We start from the raw sequence: 23,235 nt of genomic DNA, 5'->3' as shown, positions 1-23,235 counted from the left end.
ATAAAAGTAAATTCAAGTTGACAAAGTCATCCTGAAGTGGTTATGTAAATATTCCAAAGCTTATAAAAATTACAATGGAAATTGTTTCATACAGCAGGAGGCTTTCATTTAATTATTTACTTGATCCACAATCTACTACAAAATAACCCCAACACTTCTGTCTGCTAACAAAAACTTTTATGCTGAAAATCGAAATGTTGTTGAAACACATTGCCTCCATTTAAGACTGAAGGCTATGTACAAAAATATAATTACCAAGTGTAATCGGTCTTAATTCTGTCTTAATTCGATCCCCATCTACTTGTGACGGTAACACTTCACGATCGAATGCAGGGGCATATATGTTGTGATAGTGGGCACTACGGGCATAATGTATATGTGCTGCAAGTAGATGTCATGAGGAGATGTGATCATCCAGTTGTGGGGTGTAAGCGGGATGAATGATAATACCGCGAAAAGCATATACAATGGGGGAACCAGCAGGAACCCTACGGCTTTATATTGGTAGTGTGTATGTATATACAGTTACAGGTTCACGGAACGAGATTAGGACCACTACACGTGGATATATACACGTCCGCTACATTGGTGGCTGCAGGTATGCCAATGAGTGGCAACCACCAGGTAATTGAATGTCCACTGAACAATTATATGACAATCGAATAACAATGTGTATGGGCAACCACTAATCAGTGTCACTCTGTGTGTTTTTATATGTTATGTCTGTGTCTATGTTCCTACAGGTTTTAGAGCTGTGAATTGACAGCAGTGTGTGGCACTGACCCCTAGCCCTGAAGAAGTTGCCAACCAAGAATGATAAGCAACGGAACATGTTGGCTTCATATGTATTAAAACGAAGCTCAACTGTAGCCTGTTGGTTTTAATTTGAACAGATACCCAGCAGTGAATAAAGTGTATCATAGAGCTAGTGGTGTCTAACTCAGTTTTAGTGGGTTAGAACAGTGATTGTAGGTGCTCTAACCCAGGGGGTTGGGTTACTGTAGGTGTGTGTAGTTAGTTTCACAGTTGAGTTCTTACACTTTACTTACACGTTCATTCACATAATTTCTTTTGTGGTGGGAAGGAGCCTAAGATGATAAGTGGAACACACTGACGAGTACCTGTCAGCAGTTCCTTGGTGGTTGTTTCCGTGAGGTCCCTTCCCCCTTGCACACACTTTTTTAGCATACCTTTAGAATTGGAAGGGTGGTTGGAATATGTGTAGACACAGACACAACGATGATTTTTAGTAATGAGATAGGCACACCCTGTTAAGTAACGCAAACATGTTGCGTACTAGAAATACCCTCACCAATTAGGAGGCAGGTGATGTTTTTGAGAGACCCTATGACAGATGGGACAGGTTTCATTGCTGAGAATTCTAATGGTGGTGCCTATAAAAAAGGCACTACAATGGGAACTCCATAGCCTGTTACTGCACAGCATGGACTGTGCAGTCTGTGCAGGAAAAAGAGTACATGCAGACAAGGAGGCACACCATGTGCCCGGCTGCATGCACACTAAGGCCATGTGGGAACTACCTCACCGTCACAGGTTTCATGGCCGGCTCACCGCCATGAAATCTGTGGCAGTGAGGAAACTCATAATATGCTTGGCAGTGCTGCAGCGGCACCACCAGCATATTGAGGACCACAGACCGCAGTGTCACCGCCAGGGATCGTGGATCCTGGTAGTTGCGGCAGTCTTATGGCGGTCTGACTGCCATTGTTGTAATACAGCAATCGGACCCCTGGTGTGGCTGTGCCTGATGACCACCGCACCTCCACCGAGAGTTTGCCGGTCCTATGGACCACCAAACATCTAATTAGGCCCTTAATGTTTCAGAACACAGCTGCCTCTGCTGGTTCAAGAATCAACCGCAACTGTAGGCTTATGAACTAGTTCCACCCATTCTAGAAACACATTCTAAAAAAATGTTGCGCCACGTGCTGACAATGTGAACACATCCCTGCACAGGGACCAGGGCCGAGCTGGGACCACAACCGACCCTGGCAAAGTGCTCAGCCGCCCCCCCCCCCCGCCTCTCCACGTGCGGGAGTTGGAGGTGCCGCGGTGCTCTTTGCAGGGGCCCGTTTCAGCCGATTTTGCTGCAAAAACGGCCCTGTAACCAATACGGCCCTCAGGGGCCCAAAACTGTCCCCCGCCTGTGCGGCGCACTGGGGGTTTGCCCGGTGCCTGCTATGGCAAGTCCAGCCCTGACAGGGACAGTCCAGTGACAGCTAGTAGTTCAAAGATATGGCCTGCTGTCTCTTATTTCCACTCCGGAGCTCAGATTGGTATCTGGATGAAGAGCAGAAATGAAGTGTAGGAGTGACACACTAGCAGTCTGACAAGTTCCCTTTTATTTTCTCAGACAGAATTTTATTTGTTTAATTTTTTAATTTATTCGTAACATGAAGCAGGGAAAAATTAGAAATAATACCTTGCCATAATGGATTGGGAATGTCACATTAGAAGCCAATGAGGCAATGTGGGTGATGTTGCACAGTGTGGGGTTGGGGGTGAGCCTGTGCTGTCCCAAAGTGTCATTCTCCCTTTGAAGACCATCAGTTTGGCTACCCCATTCCCCTCCTACCTGTAGCTTCTGCAGCAGCAGTTGTCCTCCCACATGATATCCATTGCCTCAAACAGGCTACTTCACAACTCATTGAGACAGATTGGCTCAGCCTGGCAGAGCCTAGCCAATCAGGAGAGACCAGTTGGAAGACTGGATTTTGGCTTATAGAAAATACATGCTAATAACTTATTTTCTGTGATAGTTATTATAACTCCAACAGTGGCAAGTTGTTGGATTTATCATAACTAACATCTTGCTACCTTGAATGATATTTTATCTCACTCCTGTCAATATTTATACTTAAATAAAATATTCTGGGGTCGTGTTCTAGCAGTCCAACATGGCTGACGCGCTTTAGGTGAGCTCCTGCAGCCCAGGTAATCAATCATCCACCATAATCCTGCCGGAATACTGCTGCTAGACACCGCACAATGGCCCTTTCAGGTGACAGACGACAACAGACTATGGCATTCTGGGGCACTGGTGCTCCCCGTCAAGAGGCCAAGACAGACCCACCTGGCGACAGAATACAGTGGAGGCCCTGCATCGCAGTGTGCAGTGTTGTGTGAGCGATGCTGTGCAGGCGTGTCCAGCAGTGGATGTTGGCTCTGCTGTGGGGCAGGAGTGCATGAGGTGGGACCTACAGGGCGCATCAGCCTAGCTGCATTTAATTTTTGGAAGCACACAGCAATATATACAGGGCGTAGTGGGGGTCAGACTAGTGGCCACTACAGGCCTCATCTGACCACGTGGTGTGGCTCCCGTTAGCGATGAGGGTGCTTCCCTCTCTGCAGAGACAGGCTAGATCCCGGTGAGGCTTGTGGCCAGGAGAGGCACCCTCTGAGCAAGACCATTGGCCCGGGTGCTCCACATCTCTACTCAAACAGCTGAGACCCATGGAGGACGACACCTTGTAGGGGACTGACCATTCGCATCCTGAGCCCCACGTAATCATTTGGAGACATTTGTTGTGATCGACTGGCGATTTGTGGATACTCCGCTGATAACAGCATCCACTATTGCCCTGGACTATCACCATCCCACCATGACGAAGGACAAGCTAACGGGTCCGCATCAAAGCAGAGCACAATGGACAGGTTCACAGGGACTGGCCAGGTGGCGGCTGCTTTTGAAGGTGGCCAGGGGGGTCCCACAGACATTGCCACTCTACTGCCCATGATAACTCAATCCAGGGACATGCTGGAGGCCAGAATAGGGGCAGTGGGATCAGATGTGGTGTTAATGCACCAGGACCTGCACAATGCAGTAGAGCATCTTACCCAGGCTTAATGCAAAGTCTCTGGCATAGAAGATGCAGTTTCCATGCTCCGGGAAAAGGTAGACACCCTTGAAAAAACTCACTAGAGGCCTGGCCACACGTGTTGAGTATGCAGAGGGAAGAGTCTGAAGAAATAATCTTTGGTTTGTGGGCTTTCTTAAGGGCTGCAAAGGCACAGATGTGGGTGTATTCCTGGCTCAAAGGCCTAAGACGTGGATCCTGGTGGCCGCTCTTTCTCCCCGCTTTATCATAGAGCAAGCCCATAGAGCCCTAGCTGCGAATCCCCCACCGGGTGACAGTCTGCGACCGGTCATCACTAGGATATTAAACTTCCACAATAGAGACCCTATCCTCAGACTGGCTAGATTGCAAGACTCACTTACTTATGACTCCCACCACATAATGATCTTTCCGGACTATGCAAGACTGGTTCAGCAGCAGCACCAATCCTTCACCGTGGCAAAGGCCAGTCTACGTGATTTGAACATCACTTACATGCTTCTTTTTCTGGCCCTTTTGAGAATCTGCTACAAGGATCATACTATGCTTTTTGACACACCCGAGAAGTGTTCACCTGGACCGATGAGATACAACAGCTGAAGCCTCACAAGCCCCCGCCTAGAGACTCGAACAAGTCAGCTGGGGACCCACGACAGACTCGTACCCATAAGAAGGATAAACAGCAACATTGATCATGATCATCGTGGTATTCTAGGCCTCGTCTGGACAACCAGGCTGGGGCACATGGTGACTGAACATCCAATGTATCAGAAAGGGCAGAGAAAGACACAATGCTTTAGATGTGTTCAAGGCCTTCAATATGATGGCACATACATGGGCTGCTCCAACAAAGAAGTATACTTTGGACATACCAAGACGCTTTCTGGGTACTTGGGGATCTATTGGACTGATCATGTGCATGCTCCACATTGGGGCTGGTACAGGATCCCTTCCACGACAGATGCTTCAATGAAGTTTGAGTTATAAGGGTGGGGGGTGGTGGGGATGGTGGGGGGTTTTACTGTTTCATGCTGTTCTGTTGTTTTTATGGCACACTCTGAGATCTTATGCTGGGATGGACTGACTCATGGAGGGCCCTACACTCAACGGAAGCAAGACATATATATTTTTCCACTGTCCACAGTTCATTTTCCAGGCTTGATTATCTCTTTGTTCCCGAGGAGCATGCCCAAAGAATTTCAGACTTAGAGATCACACCTAGGGGACTCTCTGACCCTTTATCAGTGGGGACGAGGCTCCTTGTAGGCCCGCGGAGGCCTCCACTTTGCTGGCGGCTATGTCCATGGCACATGCACGATCAGTTCTATACAACACAAATTCATAAGGCTTTACTCGACTCTTTTTCATCTAATGCAGATATAGCCACCTCTGTGAAAATCCAATGGGAGGCTATAAAAACTACTATACACGGGGTGGACCCTAGCTTCTGTGCTGCAGAGCGTAAACAAAACAGGCAAAAATGACTGCAAATGGAGGCCCGCATACTGGAATTGGAAGGCTTGGAGGGTGGGGGCGCGATGGCCATAGAGGTCGCATACAACTGAGCCTAATGCAACAACAATATCAAGAGGAACTATTGGAGGAGGCCAAGTGTGCATGGTTAGCCTCGCAGAGCAGAATTTATCAGTGGGGGGACAAGTCAGAGAAATGATTGCATAGACTATGCTAGCATGCACTGAAGCCCACACAGTTACCTGTAATTCAAGACCACGATGGCATCAGGCTTTGATCCGGCAAAGGTGGCCAACAGCTTTGCCGAATTTGACCAAACCCTAAATGCCCAACGGGAGGTCCTGAGGGTGCAGCAGATTGAAGACTTCCTTGGGTATTTACCTCAAAGGACGCTATTGGTTGATGCTCCAGAATCCCTCAAGGCCCCAATTACAATTGAGAAATTGGTGGTAGCCATATCGAAGACGAAGCTTGGAAATCCTTTGTACCCTAACGGGTTCCCCAGCAAGTTCTTTAAAGCGTTCATGTCCTTACTAGGGCCCCATTATTTGGCCACCATAAACACTGCCCTGACAGAGGCTCGTATTCCTCCGGACTGGAGACATGAAGAAATTGTGGTAACTTGAAAAACACTGCCTTGACAGAGGCTCGTATGCCTCCGGACTGGAGACATGAAGAAATTGTGGTAACTTGAAAATGGGTCTTCCGCAGGAACATCATGCATCTTACCATCCAATTTCTCTTTTAAATACTGAAGTCAAGTTGCTGGCAAAGGTTTTAGCTAATAGATTAATGCCACGCATGCCTGACCTGATACACCTAGACCAGGTGGCCTTCATGCCCCGACCTGCAATGCGAAAGAATATTTGCACAGCCCACAATGCAATAGCGGCAGTAGATCACTTGGGTTGCCCCGCTGATATGCTTTGGCAGATATAGACAAGGCCTTTGATTCAGTCAGCTAGACATATATGTTTACACTCTTGAAACACTTAATAAGGGCGCCGCTTTTTGGCATACATAGAATTTTTGTATACTGACCTCATAGCATCTGTCCGAGTTGCGGGTTCGGTATCTGCCTTGATTGACATTGGTTGCCCCCTGTCCCCCCTCCTATTTGTCCAATGTTCGTTTCTTGCATATGCATGCTGTTAATACCTTTGAAATCCTACACAATGAGCAGCCTAATGTCTTTTTTCTAACTGAGACTTGACTTACAGACACCTCCCTTCCTGTAATTTAAATAGCCACTTCTCTACTCCTAATTTCCCTTTTTGAATACCAAAAGTCGTAAAGTTAGGATTTTGTCTCAGTTTAGGAGTAGTAAAGTTTGGAATCCTAACTTTACTTCTCCTAAATGTCTTTTGTAAATACCAAAAGTCATAAATTTAGGCTTTTTTCTCAGTTCAGGAGTAGTAAAGTTAGGAATACTAACTTTACTACCCCTAAATGGCTTTTGTGAAAACAGAAAGTCATAAATTTACGATTTGGTCTCAGTTCAGGAGTAGTAAAGTTAGGAATCCTAACTTTACTACCCCTAAATTTCTTTTGTGAATACCGAAAGTCGTAAATTTAGGATTTTGTCTCAGATTACTTTTGTGAATCGGGCCCTGAGTGTTTAGGCAACAACATATGTAAATTACAACTGTTTGATTAAAAACAATATTTCTATAACTCATGTTGGGTCCATCAATACTTTTATACCCGCAGATGACAGATGGCCCACCACATAGCACGGATGGGGTTGACCCGAGTCCACGAGGCCTGTCCCTAAAAATACTGACATGGAATGAGCGAGGGCTGGGAGATAGGGTGAAAAGGGGTCTGGTGCTGACCGCACTGAAAAGGCAGAAACCCACTATAGCATTACTACAAGAGACACATTTAACGGGGGGCATCCAAGGCAATGGATAGGAGAGGGTATAAGATGATGATTCATTCCGAATTTACTTCGGGTTCTAGGGGGACGGGCATCCTAATCCAGAAGTCCTCTCAGTTCATTCCACTGCAAACTAAGACTGACGATCAGGGTTGCTTTGCCGCACTGCAGGGACAGTGGGAGGGAAGGCTCCTTAATTTGGTTTCAGTATACATTCCCCCTGCACTCCACTCAGTGCAGCTGCCGAAATTAGCTGACTTTTTACTAACTCTGCCCGAAGGAGATGTTATTCTTGGGGGAGACTTCAATGCAATTGTGGATACTCAACTAGATAGGTTCCCGACGAAGACCTCCTGCGGGGGGACCCTCCCGCTTCCAGCGTTTTCTGACGGCTATGGGCCTCATCGACATATGGAGACACACCCACCCTCAGGCTAAGCACTATACCTTCCACTCACCAGTGCACGGCAGCATGTCAAGAATTGACCACTTCCTGGCCCTAGGCAATGGCATCCGCCATATTGACACCATAGAAATTCACCCCAGGGGAATCTCAGACCACTCCCCGATCACACTGACGATATCCACACAGGAGAAGGCACGAAAACGAATATACCCCATACATGCCTCTTACCTTAGGATTCCCCAAGTACGTAAGGCACTCAAAAAGATGACGACACAGTATTTCACTGAAAACGCAGGCTCAGTACGCTCCTCAGAGGTCATATGGGAGGCATATAAGACAGTATTAAGGGACGAAGCCATAAACTCAATTACAGGCTACAAAAGGGAACAAGCTCAAGAACTAACCACCTTAGAATTAACATTACAGGAATTGTCAATGGCACATGAAAAACACCCCAACCCGGCCTCGTCTAACACACTTAACCTCCAACAGCAACTCTACACTGACCATTTACGGACCCAGGTTAAGGGTCATATAGCTGACACGCAGAATAGGATTTATGAGGTGGGAGACAAGGCGGGCAGGATGCTGGCGTGGCTCGACAAGCGAGGAGGCAGTTCTAGAGGTGTCCAACAAGTGAGGGACAGTCTGGGGGTGCTGCGCACGAACCCGGAACAAATAGTCGAGACGTTCGCGACCCACTTCGAAGGGGTATACACCCCTGAGCGAGTAGTAACACCTGAAATGGCTAGAGCAGCATTAGAGCTAATCGAGGTCCAGACGCTTTCTCCGGAGGTGGCAACGGAATTAGATGCAGATATAACTGAAGAGGAGTTCCAGCTGGCTATTAATGCTTTGAACCCGGGCAAGGCAAGGCACTCGGACCGAATGGCATACCTATAGAATGGTATCAATGAACGCCGGAGAGCCTAAGTACACACCTACTAGCAATGTACAAGGAGTGTTTAGAGAAGGGAATACTTCCACCGGATCAGAGACTAGCCACGATAGTGGCTATTCCCAAGCCGGGGAAACCACCTGAGGAATGTTCCTCATACCGTCCCATCTCGCTGCTCAACGCAGAAATCAAAATCCTCGGCAAACTTTTGGCGACCAGAATTTTGCCCCATCTGCCCAACCTCATACATCCGGACCAATCCGGATTTATGCCACATAGAAATACGGCGCTGAATCTGCGCTGATTATATGGGGTACTGGTTAGAGCTGACTCGATATCAACTCAAGCGGTGATTTTGGCGTTGGACGCCAAGATGGCCTTTGACCTCGTAGAGTGGAATTACTTATTTGAGGTCCTGTCTCATCTGGGGTTCGGCCCCAGGTTCATTGCTTGGATTAGATTGTTGTATGCTGACCCGGTTGCGCAGGTGGTGGCGAACGGCCATATCTCGCCATTGCTATTTGCTATTTCCCTGGAACCACTGGCCACTTTAATAAGGACCTCACCGCTATTGACAGGGATTCGTTGGGCGGAGGGCTGGGAAGACCGGCTTTCCCTATATGCGGACGACATGCTGGTTTACTTAACAGGCCCAGAACATGGGATGACGGCGCTCTTGCATCTCTGTGACAGCCATGGTACAGTATCAGGGTATACGTTAAACTGGAGCAAATCGGAGATGTATGTCCTGAAGGGACCGATTCCGGCACTAACTGTGGCATGCCCCCTAAGGGCGGCTGGATCTTCCTTTAAATACTTAGGTATCCAGGTTACGAGGGACCCGATGGAATTTATGGATAAAAATTTGGGCCCTCCTGTGACGCCTCTTAAACAAGATGTTAAGTTTTGGGCGGGGCTGCCTTTAACGCTATTGGGGAGGGCAGCGCTATATAAAATGATGTCTCTGCCTCGATTTCTATATATACTTGAAAATACTCCATATCCGGTGGCTCCGAGATTCTTTCAGAAAGTGGCAGCATTGGTTTCAACTCTTTTGTGGGGGAACCTCCCGGCACGCATTGCGCAAACCAGATTACACAGGGGCTGGTACGACGGTGGCATCGCGTTGCCTAATCTGAAATTGTATTATTGGGCGGCACAACTGAAATCCATCAACCATATCCAGGAGTTCTGGAGACAAATAATGCGCACACTATCACAGGCACTAGAGATCTCACTGCTACCCGAACCACGAAGGTGCCTATTAAACGTGTGGGAACCTACTGATTTGTCCAGACACGGTCAACTCTGGGTCACAGTGGGCTTGATAGTAGCAAAATGAGATATCGCACAGAAATGGGGAGCGGCAGACGTGCCAACAAAGACACAATGGTGCCTTAACATGGACAGGGTTATGGTGACAGAGAGAGCGGTGTACTCTAACAGGGCATGTCCGGGGAAGTGGAATAAAATCTGGACCAAGTGGAACGTATACAGGGGGGAGATTTGTGATCCCTTGCCAGAAGATGATCAGGACTTGTCAGATGAGGAGGGGGAAGAGGTGTAATAGACCCCAAAGAACCCAAGGGCAGGGGGGCCACGGAACTCGGGCTAAACCAAGCTATTACAGGTTAGACTCGAGAGTTGGTAGGAAGGGGCACTAGGGGGACTACGTCCGAGGTAGCCTGACCACTCCCACTAGCGGGTTTGAATGTAGTGTTGGGAGGACCGGATGAAGGGGACACCGGGGAGATGCTTTTTCACTCAATTGGCGACCGATAACTAACAATGCATGACCACAATGTGATTCCTTAAGTTTATTTGTTTCATTGTTGTTTTGATAAAATTAGAAAACCAAGAACATGTACTTATCGGCAGACTAATACTTGTACAGTACCTTTTAATTGAAGCAGTTCTGTGACGGTACATAAAATAACATGCGGATTCCAATTTGATGATACTGCACGATGACTGCATGAATGTGATGGCGGCCGGCCCTGTGGGTTGTAGGCCTACAGCTGTGTAAACTTTAAGGTGCAATAAAGGTTTTTGGCAAAAAAAAAATATATATATTTCTGTTGTCACCTGTTGCAGACAGGTCTATCATGTGAAAAGTGAAATTACTGAAAACATTATATACTTAGAAAGAAATATAATATATAGTTAATTAATAAGTTATCAACATGCTTTATTTACTTACAATGTCCTTTAGGTATGCAGAGGAGTACCAAAACTATTTATATACCAGTCTTATTTCTTGCACAAAACACATTTCTCAGTTCATACCCGCTTGCTTCCCACATTGCCATTTTTGAACTAATTGGTGAACCTCACCTTATATTGCATATAACTTGTGCCTTTCAATTTAGTTTTAGCTAGTGGATTACCCCAAATGGATGTATGGTTATAAAGTCTAATTTTTCTAGGGTGCTTAAATATTTGCCATTGAATGTTTTTGACTACTCCTAAGAAATTCGCATCATAGACATGCATAACTTATTATTTAGAGATTTCTGAATTGATGAACCACATGCACATTATATATGCCTCAATTATGATTTTCCTCTCAAAGATCTTCACTAAAAATCTTCAAATATAATGTTAAATTATTATTTTGTCATAGTGATTGTAGGACTTGGCCTTTTTGGCTAATGTTCCCTAAACTTTTTACTTTCCGCCTTGACCGTTTTCCTGCCTTAAGGTTGCAAATTTAGATGCTTTGGATACTTTGTCACTGCTGATCAGTGTCAAAGTTCAAGGGCTCACTATGTAAAGTGTAATGGTAATTGGTTGACCATGATTGGTATGTTTGCCTTACTAGTAAAGTCCCTAGTGATGTGCACAGTGTGTGCCAGGGCTAGTAATGCAAAGGCGTGCGGAGGAGGGCACTCTGCAGTGTAGGGCCTGCGCGCAGAGTGTTAAGTTAGCATGTTGCCCTGACAAGTGCAATCACTTTTCAGGCCTTACTTTCCCTTTTGCATACACTTTGGGCACCCCGGTGGTAGGTCCTGGGTAATCCCTGGACAGGGTGCAGTGTAAGGAAAAGGCAGAACAAATACTAAGGTGTGTGTTATGTCCTGACAGTGAAAAACACTCCATTTCGTTTTTCACTGCGGAAAGGCCATCCTGCCCATAGGAAGATGGTGTAGGCCGGGTGCTGTGTTGTTAGCCTATTTTCCTATAAGTTTATAATGGAGAGGTGAAGTTTAGTATGTGTGAACTCACAGTGTCATAACACATCTTTCTAGGGAAGTGGTTTTGTCACGGTGTCTTCAGAAACGACTCTTTTAGAAAGTGGCTGAGTTTCGTGCTTTAAGCATTTCTGTGTGTCTCTGTTGAATGTGGATTGGCTGTCTGGATCGGACAGGTGAGAGGAGCTGGGAGAGGTCTTGACCCAGGGAGGGGTTGAGATGGCACCAGGCTGCCCTGCATCTGGAGAGTAGGGGGAGGAGAAGCCTGGGAGGTGAAAAAGCCTGGGCTGGTGCTATAAATAAACTGACCCATCTCCTGCTGAGTGATTAAGGATCCAGACCCCTAGTATCAAAGGGAGAAAGGTGACACTGGGAGGGAGACACCCAAAACTGATTTAGGGATGGGCAAGGGACCCCTGAGCACAAACGAACTTCAAAAACATTAAGTGGTGTAATTATGAGAGCTGAAACCCCTGAACGTTGGAATGAAACAGAAATGGATTGAGAATGAAAAGGCTTGGAACCATTCTGTGGTTAAAAGGAACCTCTGCTAAAGAAGGTGCAACTGAAGAGACTTCTGTGGAAAGACCAATCCTTGCTTCGTGATCTGGGGCTGGTCTGCAGTTTGCTGTTCTAACCAAGGGAGAGGCTGTTGGGACTGTGCTTGGAGGCGCTGGGTCCCCCTGCTTGACAAAAACTGTGCTTTGTGCTATATCTTGAACACCAAGGGCCCGAGGTGAACTGGCTCCCTGTTTGGAAACACAGGACTATAAAAGTTTCCGGAGAAGTCCCAAGCAACGTGGTATTTTGCAGCTTGAGACCCTCAGTATTTGTGCTTTGTGATCGTGGGCACGCAGGAGTAAGCTGAGTCTCAGACGTGCAAGGTGTGTGTTGTGGTGCAAGCTAAGGTGTTGTTGAGGAGAGCCTGGTCGTTGTGTGCACAGAGAGACGAGGTGAGACTCGGACGCACAGAGTGTGTGTCGTGGTGCAGCTAGGGCATTGGTGAGGAGTGCCTGGTTGTTGTGTGCCCCGAACGAAGAAGTGAGTGTCGTCTCGAGAGAAGAGGTAAGACTCGGACATGCAGGGTGCGTGTCGTGGTGCAGCCAAGGCGTTGGTGAAGAGCGCCTTGTCGTGGTGTGCACCGAGTGAAGAAGTGAGTCTTGTACGTGCAAAGTGCGTGTCGGGCTGAAGCCAGGGTGATGGTGAAGAGTGCCTGGTCATCATGTGCACTGGGAGAAGAGGTCAGACTCGGACGTGCAGGGTGCGTGTGGAGGTGCAAGCAGAGGCGTTAGTGAAAAGCTTCTGGTCAGTGTGAGCACCAGAGAAGAGGCGAGTCTCGGACGCACAGAGTGCATGTCAAGGTGCAACCAGAGGCACTGGTGAAGAGTGCCTGGGTAGTGTGTGCACCAAATTCAAAGTAAGTATCCACAGTGCTGAGGGAGACTGCCGGAAGGAGGGCCAGGTCATTGGCCCTCGGAGTGAAACAGCAGCAGCCCGGCCCGGCAGCCCCGGAGGAGCTGAGCAGCCGGCCCAAGCTCGCCCTACCCATTGACGGAGTTCTGAATCAAGGCCCAAGTCAATGAAGGAGGAGAGGAGAGTGAGGTTGCGCCCCCCATGTAACGTGGATCACCACCTGGGGTGGGGTGCCGGCCCGGAGGGACACTCTCTCAGCCTCTCTCTTCTGTCAGCTGTGCGGGCCTAATGCTTCGGCTTGTAACTAGGCCCATGCTGGCCCGAGGGGGGGGCAGTACTGGGGCCGGAGTGAGAAACTGTACTTTTGTGTCATCATTGATCCATATTGGGGGCACTGTTAACGGAGTACCTAAACTGCCGTATTACACTTTGCATTATTGTTGCTAATAAACTATCGAACTGTCGTATAACGCCTGACCTTATTTGCGCCTGACGAACGAGATGCTTGGTGCGCTACGCACTGCATTATTTTTCCCTTGCAGAGTACATGATTGTAACATGGCGCAATGCATTATTTTTTCATCGCACAGTATCTGTTTATAATGTGGGGCGGTGCATTATTTCTTCATTGCACAGTACATGATTGTAGAGTAACGCATTGCTTTGTTTCTTCTTGGTACAGGGCATGCTGGTAGTGATACACATTGCATTATTCCTTCTATTGCAAAGTACATGACTGTGGCACAACGTGTGTCATTGTTTCTTTGTTGCACAGTACAAGAGAATATCGTTACGCAGTGCAGTATTTCTTTTCTTTTGCAACGTGTGTGATTCTAGCAATACGACTTGCCTAACCTTTTGAAAAAGGTTAGAAGTAAGCTTAATTGTTGGTTAGAAACGGAGGTTGGGATTAGAACCTACCATTCCACCGAAAGGAATACTACCCATTCTTATATGTTGGTTTTGTATCATGTGGTCATATCGTTTAACTTCTTATATAAAGATTATACTAATTTTAATAAAAACTTGTGTGGATTCTATTTGTGGTGACATTATTGGGTTGCTATGAGTGTGGTTACACATACTGTACACTTGTGCCTTGGAGATAAGCGTGGCTGCTCGTGCCAAGCTACTAAGGGGGGGAGCAGGGCTATCTCAGACGGTGTCCTTACTTAGCCTAACGTTGAAATGAGGGGTCTAGATCTCGCACCTGGTAACAGCTGTGTGGGACAGGGACTCCCATCTCCAGCATTTGGTGGCGGCGGTGAGGGATAAAGACCCCCACATGCAACAGTGATGTTTCCAGCACAGTTGCACATGTATGGGGACATGATGATAATGTTGTCCCCTTTCCAAACACAGCACACAACATAACTGCTGAAAGACAGATTGTTAACTTATTACTTTATCAATTAATTATTGTTAATTTACCTGTAGAAAATGTTGTTTTCTTATGGCACTTCGTAAATTCTATATTAAAATATGTAATTAAGGCATGAATGTAATCATTTCTCTGAACTTGCAGACAAAAGGCTGTTGTGAATGATAACTCCTCAATCTTGACGGTATTGAGATCCACTTCCTGCTTGAAAAGGAAAGGAGAGAAAAAACATTATTCATAATTAGTAAATACTGTCCGATTATGTTTGGGTGTAATGATAATTACAAAGATTGATGTTTTACTGATATAGACCACCTCCAACACTGAAAAAAGTAGTGGACAGCTACACTAATCAAGTGTGTAACAAAACATTGTTTAGCCTGTTGAGAATTTCTTGGCTACTTTTGTAGTTAAAATAATAGGTTATTACAGCACATCAGCAGATCTGTAGTGCAAGTCCACTTATCAGGGTTATGTTATTCATTTAAATAATACAATAGTTCTACTTTCTTTTGTGCAGGATTAGTAGGATTGTATACTTTCTCTTCTTTCCTATGTGATGTTATATCAGAAATGAATTATTCACAATCAGAAATTTGTGAAGATGCAGTTTGAACATCAGTCCCTGCAGTTACAAAGCAGTGTGTTAATGATAGATTACTCATTAGCATGTTAACATATTGTGTGTCCTTGTTACTAGAAGACTAACAGCAGGTAATTATTTTCTCTAAGACATGGTGTTTTGAAGTTTGCAGTATAATATATCTTTACAAAATATGTTGCAGTGTCCTAGAGGATGAAATAGGCTGATTCTATGGGTATTTTGTGTAGAGCATTAAACATATGAGGAAAGAAGTTATACACCCAATATATACAGGGAAATGATAGAAGGGTGATATTTCTGTCTACCATTAACACAAAACAAATAAATAAAAAATTTGCATGTACTAAAATGAGGAAAAGAAACTAAAGCATTCATGGATGGCAACATAAGCATACATTTTCTACAAACAGATGATTTGTGGAAAGCATTACTTCACTTAACATTAGAAATGATGACAGAAACACATAATATGGTAGTGATTGTAAAGGTCAGCTTCAAAGCACAAGAAACTCTGTGGCATGTAGTATTTGAACTTCCATCTGTGTTGAACTCAAGCTGTGTTAGAATTGTTTCAGTTGTCCATCACAAACAGTGATGATCCTTCCTTGCTTGTCACACTGATGGAAAATTGCTGCAATTGCTGCAATTGAAGATTTTCTGGGATAGATGCTATCACATACCATCCTTGGACAAGGATGTTTTATGAAATATTCTATTGAAGAGCTTATGTGACACATTTACTCAATGCACTTTGAATGATATGGTTCCTATTTAATTATTAGACAAATTATCAATTTGATTATCCTCAGAAAGATCTGTTAGAATTGTCGTACTATTCTGAGGTTTATACATATTTCACAGCTGACACAGTGAACAGCTGAGATATTTTGCTTACTAATTTGTAGTCAAGATATGCAGGATATGTGTTCTACATTCTATAAGAGAGTTATCACCACCTCTGCATGAAGAGGCATGGTCTATGTTGCAAACTAAACATTCACAATGACGAAGGTTTGAAAATAGAAATAGTTTATTTTTTAACAGCCTCGACAAATTCTCTTGCATGAAAAGTATGTTTATTTGAACATCTGATTTTACATTGTTTACCTGTGTGTATGTGAATTACTATGATGCTCAAGGTGGTGTTTTAAACAACATACTAACAGTATAGTGTCAGTGACTTATTCATTATAGGTGACACACCCATTACTCTTCATCTTGCAACCTCTGGTATGTTCTTTGAATAAACTACTAGAAGTGTATCAGATCACAGAGTCATAACACAAGATTTCCTTGAAAAACCATTTATATGGGCTTCTTGGTTGTTTATTGGAAGTTACTATCAACATGTCTTTGTTTAGATCTCTGGTACATAGTTTTATTATAACTCAGGCATGTCAACCACAGGTCAAAACATGAACAGGAACACTAGAATATTAGGCTCTGCTGCACATTAATAAGGGATTCAAGATGTTGGGTCACAATTCAAAAATATTTGTGCTAATGATGATGATAATTTAAGAGAGGCCTGCAGCAGATAAAGTGTATGCCAATCATCATTTTTGTCTTTTCAATTGTCTTCATCAGAGCTAATGTTTAGATTCTTGGGGTTTATATTTGAAATACTCATCAGCAAACTGAATTAAGAACGATATGCTCAGGTTCATTTGAAGATACTCAAGGTATTTCCAAATCTGCTACAAAGCGAGTCTTTACAAATATGGCATAAAATGACTGGTTAGGAAATTAGATGATTTGGGCAAACCTGATTTGCACTAGAGCAATTTGTTAAAATCATGCTCATGTCTAACACCTAAACAATCTCAAGAGTTGGCGTTATAGAATGAGACATGTACTGATTATGTGAATCTCATGGTTCCATGCTACATCTGTTTGACAGTCACTTGAGATTTGCCATTGTCAGAAGAATATGAATTGGTTCATTATCACTTATAGTTTGGCAAATCGGATTAAAGGCCTAGTCACACAGGGATAAAGCACAGGCTAGTATAATCCATGAACTGTAGAGCATCTTGAAAAAGATACTTTTACTGTGCTTTGCTTTTTCTGAGAATTTCTACACTGGAAGTCTGACTTTGTATTGAAGTGTTTTCCAGTAATGAGTGACCATTAGGAAGGTCAAACATATCTGAGAAAGGATAGCTCTTAGAAATAATGAATTAATTAAATGCTGGTAAAGAGGTTGGCACCACGCAGTGCAGCTTTCATTCATTATGCTTCCTGTATCCAGCTAGAATTGGGGAATTTGTTGTGATATGTTGATGGCAGTTCTCTGACTTCTCTGCCCTAACAATACTTTAATTTTAAGTTGATTTGTACATCAATTTAAGTGAGTGCTCCAGTGCTTAATTTGTAAAATATTAAGTGCCAGGGCTCTGACCATGAGGCCACTGCAGCTTCAACCACCCGAAACAACTACTAACCATCTCTCTCACATGTAAATGCAACAGTTCAGATTATTCCAGGTCCCTAAAGCTAAAAGAAGGGCAGGGGAGGCCGGTATTAGCAATTATTTTAATGTATATTGTTTTCCTAAACAACTGTTATACTGCTCATCTCTGAATTAAATGAGCAGCGCCACCGTGTGGCAGACTGCCCTGAGTGTGGTGTTTACAATTAGATGCCGGTGCCGCGCACCGGAAACCAATTAAGTGCTGGTGCTCAGAACCGGAAAGCACCGGCTCAAATTAAGCTCTGGAATGCTCAAGCTCTGAAGAATGCTATCTGATTTTTGTATGCAAACACTTGTACAAGAAACCTGTATTTCTCATGGACATATTATCAAATAGTTAATGAAATAAAACTCTTGCACAATGAGACCAACTTACAAACCTTTTCCTACCATGAAAAAGTCACAATGTATGCATGTGTAAAGCATTTGTGCTTCCCACACAAACTTTATAAGTGTAACTTTGTAAGTGTGGTAATGTATTTTACATGTAGTTTTGGATTTAAGAAGGACTAATGGGCATTCCAAGGGCTGGTTCAGGGGAACGTTCAAAGAAGTCTTAAAACTGGCACAGCTGTTGCTTGGTGGGTTTTAGAAATAGGTTTCTACCTTTCTCACTTACACATGATTGGTTCAAGCATAATATCTGCAAAAAGAATAATAAAGTGCACCAGAGTGCATAAAAGCCTCTTGGCGAATGTAAGAAAGAAACAATGTTAAATGTAAAACACATTCCCAGAAAAGAAAATATTTCATTGTGAAACTTGAACTGTACAGCACCATTTCCACGGCAATACCCATCTGTAAAGCATATAAGGGCTAGAGGATGCACATGTAAGTTTAGAAAAACAGGCATAAGCCAGCAATGTATATGATAACTAATTTTGTCTATACAGATATTTTAATATGTGCAATAAACACAATTGTAAGAGGGAAAGGTTTATAACTAACAGGGACAAGTTTACTATTGCTTCAAAGCTATGATACATATGTTATCTCAAAAAGAGAATACAGTACTTAACACTGTTGCACAATAATGGTTCACTACATTGCTTATTTGCATTGACCTAAAGATATGGGAAACTAACAGTGCCATCACTAATAGTAAGATTGAGTGATTGGAAAAATTGTATTGTAGTGCAATTTTGTTCTACTTTTAGATTGAAAATATTTTCCATACAAGTCAGGAAATCAAATCAGCTTCCATTTCAAATAGTGTCAATGTGTAGATTTGCTCACATGTAAATGTAACTTACACTTTGAGTAACTTTACTGCTTTTGGCCATACACCATTTCTGATGGTAAAGTTACTCCAAAGGGTGGACTTACATACCCCACCCCTGAAACCAGGTTGTGGTGCCAAATTTACCAGTTTAAAGTTCCATCTATTTACTTTTCACATGTAGGTGAAGGTCTCTGCCACTCTGGCAGAGATCTCCCTATGATAAAGCATAGGGACAATTAAAAAAGCTTAGTACATTTTAAAGATATTAGTCAAAATATGTTAATGTTAAATATTTGCGTAAAATATTTTTAGTATTTTTCAAAAAAATAAAAACATCTTGTAGTACTATCATTTTCAAAATGTAATTATTTTACATATTTTTAATTAATGTATACAGATTTATAAATATACTACCTACAGGAAAATATGTTTTAATACATATTATAAGTTATTGAAAGTATTTGTTTCCAAATAGTTATTTAATTAACTTTTAAATGAACAGTTTATAACAAAATAATATTTATTTTTCATTTATGTATCATTTTTTAACAATAAATACAATGTTTGTATGTTTTAAAAAAAGTAAAAATAGGTCCATTTATTTTAAACATTATTTTCTATGCAGTTTTATTTCAGGTACCTGTCACCATTATTTTCTATGGAAAGCTTTTGCATTTCCAGTTGTTGTACTTACTCGAGATCCGAGCTGGAATACAATTATGTCTGTTTTGGGACCACATGGGTGGTGGTACCTTTGGAAGGGGAGTGTGTGAGTGGCAACTAGGGGTGGATGTTTGTCCCTCCCTAAACTCCTCCTTCATTGCTACTTAACACTCCCTAAACCCCTCCAGTTTAGTAATGTTTCCCATATTCCAGCCACTTCTTTGTGTCCCACCCACATTTACTTCTAAAACATGTGTACTGATCCCGAGATCTCTGCTATCAGGAATGGAGATCTCTGCATAAATACCATATGAGAGGTGGAGGTCTCTGAATGAAGTTTTGTGTATAGCATTTTGTAGTATGTGCGCAGTTCTAATGTAGTTTTGGTAAATGTACTACAAAATACAGTTTGGGAATATACCCCTGTGTCGTCCTTATCAGATCCCTTATATTAAGGTAAATACAGCAATTTGAACTTAAATCCTATTAATGATGTTCATTGTTATGCATTCTAGGATTAGTGAACTACACTGCAGTGGTAAACGTTAATATTATACTCTTTGCTATTAAAGTAATATATGTTTAAGATACAATAACACTGGACTTCTCCCTAAAGTCCAGAACAAAATGTCCCTGACTTGATTGTTGTGTTAAAACATTTTGTTGGCGAACTTTGGAAAAAACAATGTAACAGCTATTGTGTGTAGCACAAGCCAAATGCCATCAAAATGGATTACTGATTCTTAACCTGATGTAATAGTGAAGTAAAGAATAAATGAAAAATGTTTATATCATGTACATTTTGAATTACCAGACCTTTATTAAACAGGAATTGGTCACCACTTGCTTTGGGTCTACAATGTCCACCAGGGGCTCCTTCATGGCAACATCCCTAATACAGGTCATGTCAAAGCCGTAAACATTCTCCCACCCTGTCAATGCAAATGCAGGGTTAGATGTTGTGTTATCTGCAAGTTCATAATGCAGAATTCAAAACAGGATTTGGTTTCCACAATATATGCAGTTATATCCATTATGGATGTTTTTGTTGAGCACATAAATATTAAGATCACTATTCTGTGTGATTTGTTTTGTATTATTCTCTTCACTTCACAACATAAAGGTCTTAGAAAGAAATATAAACTTTTTCATGCAGTGTATATTTGTGTTTTCAATCTAACACTACATTACCATGTTGAAAATACATACAAAGCAGATTATTTCTAGAATCTACAAAAGCAGCACAGAAGTCACTGGTTAATTTACACAATTAAATTGTATCAAATTGGCATCAGATATTTTTGGTACATCTATTATTTTCTTGAGTCAAATTAGAATGCTGTATGCACTACAGATGATTATTCAAGTATATTTTTATTACAAATTAATACATAGTTGCCACAAGTTTTATTCTACATAATTTAATATAAAGTACACTAACATTACAGCTTAGTAACAATCAGGGAATGGAGAGCAATCTAGAAACTACAGATGAAATGCATACTTACCTCATAACAAAAGACCTCACGGAAGTCAACACTCCCTATCAATTTACATTAAACACTACTGTACCTTCTCATAGAATATCTCCAGAGCTATTTGAAAATTATGACTATCACAAGTCTAATAAGCCATTTACCTCTTGTTCAGCAGGAAGCAGCTACCTGTATGTCCAGCAGAACAGTACTGTCATACTGGAATGTTCAACCATTACTACATAAACTAGTCTTGTGACGAGCCCAGAACAAAATAAATATTTGAATGGATTAACTGAAAGTACACACTGTAATGAATACATCCTCTACTATGGTTCCAGCTGGTTTCATCTTATTTTGGACCTTTTGAGCGTTGATCTCTCCTGTGAACTGAGGTCACCTAAACTGACACCTGGTACATGTGATGTGCCCTCATTTTTCCACTTCAGGCATCACTGTGGTGGCGCTGGTACCCAGGCAGGTATCAGAGAATATATTTATATCAATACTTGTAAGGTAATATTGAGAGTGCAGACCACCCTTCCTGTTCCATCTTGGTCATTTATTAAATTTTTGTCCCATTTGCAGACTTAAAAGGAATACAAACACATTAACCATGAAGTATGAAGTATGAAGTATGTAGGTGGTTGAACTGGGTTTAGTTATCCTGGACTTGCTATAAACTAGCTGATAATCACGTAGCTTTTTAAACAAACGGATCCACCCTAAATTCCCTGCTTACTCTGATGTGTGCAGCATCCTAGAGGAAGAGCTATCATCAGTGTATTGGGGTGAACAGCCAAGTGGAGGTAGTGAAAGGAATGAAGCATGTGAGGACTCTGTAAGATTGTCAGAAGCACAGCATCATGCCACAGTACTTCCCATTTTGTAGCCAATATCTTGCTAAAGGACACATCAAAATGAACTTGGATTCAGAATAAGACTCTTTGACTTCATCAAGAAAGTCAACTTCTGTCACTCACGGCCATTGGTAAGATGTTCCATCAACTAAGGAGTATGTCCTCTACCGGGATTTGATTCTAGACCTAGGCAATACTGTTTCCTGACTAGGAACCCGAGGTATATGTAAAGGTTACCATAATTTTATCTCCAAATATGCTGCTCATCATTTTTCATGATATTTTAGTTGTTACATATTTATCTTTTAACAAATGTAGAAAGGCATTTAAATTCTTCATAATGTAGCTCTATTATTAGTTGTTTTGTTTACCTTACACATACATTTCCCTGAAGTTAGCCTTGCAGTTCAGGCCATGTTTCCGAATGTGAGATTACATTTTTCATGTTGAAATTATCTTAACACTTTGGATCTGACAGGTGGAGCAGGGCAGGATCACATGCAGACTGCGTCATCTCTCCCTTTTACCGTAGAAGCAAAGTTTCAAACTCCATGATAGACATATTGATTATTAGTGGAATATGCAGCTCTTCATTTGCATGATATACACTACTAGAAGAGAGTAGTCATGAAATTGACATCCAAGATCATACAAGAGAAGTTGAATTCAGCATGACAAAATTGGAGCCCTTATGCAATTTAACCTTAGAAACCAACCGAATTAATAGGATTTGGTGGCAAGATCCATTCTTAACTACTTTAACATTTACAACAGCCAGCAAATTTGAAATATAGACAAAAAGTTATAATACTTTCTTGTGTTCAGCCTTCCAGTGGTCTGTCCTGATTGGTCAGAGTTTGTAGATCAGCCAGGCTCCTTTGATGAGGTGATGAAGATCCCCAGGGGTAAGCCCGCTCTTCAGGGAGGGCAGGGTTCTGCTACACATGAATGCCAAAGCAGGGAGAGGGGTTGTAAATGTAATACTTCAATGGAAGGAGGAGACAGGCAGAAGACACCAGTTTAATTTACAACTCTCCTCCTTGTACCCAGCCAGATGCTAGGCTTAAGAAAGGAATGAGCAGATGCAAAGGGGAAAGACAATGGAGAGCAGCCATCCTGGAGATGTGTTTAGCCAGCTCTTCTCTCCCTGCTGAACATTCTGACATAATGAAATTTGGAGAAATAGTGTTTTCAGGGAGATCATTATTTCCACACTTTGGAGAAAGTGGTCATGCTCTACGGTGTTGCCCTGCACCTCATTGGGCAGGAGTGCCCTCCTGCTTGACCCCTGAGAACACTGAATAAGTATCTGAGAGGGGCAGTGCCTCTCAGATCTGCTGCTTAAACCTTAAGAAAGAAGAAGGGTCCATGCTGGAAGTTCAATTTTTGCACCAACCAGGCCCTGCACTCTGACTGGCTGTGCCTTCTGCACAATCTCAA

General features: G+C 42.9%; 1 protein-coding gene across 1 annotated transcript in view; it reads right to left on the bottom strand.

Moving 5' to 3' along the window:
- The window catches only part of PRMT8 (protein arginine methyltransferase 8), a 755,104-nt gene that overhangs the window by 162,203 nt on the left and 569,666 nt on the right, over window positions 1-23,235 (bottom strand). The window contains exons 7-8 of the mRNA XM_078654149.1: window positions 20,277-20,392; window positions 14,549-14,699 (exon numbers count right to left, since the gene is read on the bottom strand). Of these exons, the coding sequence (XP_078510275.1) occupies window positions 14,549-14,699; window positions 20,277-20,392 (267 nt within the window). The remainder of the gene's footprint in view (window positions 1-14,548; window positions 14,700-20,276; window positions 20,393-23,235) is intronic.

This window comes from Lissotriton helveticus, chromosome 1_1 (genome assembly GCF_964261635.1).
Source record: "Lissotriton helveticus chromosome 1_1, aLisHel1.1, whole genome shotgun sequence".
Lineage (NCBI taxonomy): Eukaryota > Metazoa > Chordata > Amphibia > Caudata > Salamandridae > Lissotriton > Lissotriton helveticus.
This window is presented reverse-complemented; position numbering and strand designations above follow the sequence as displayed.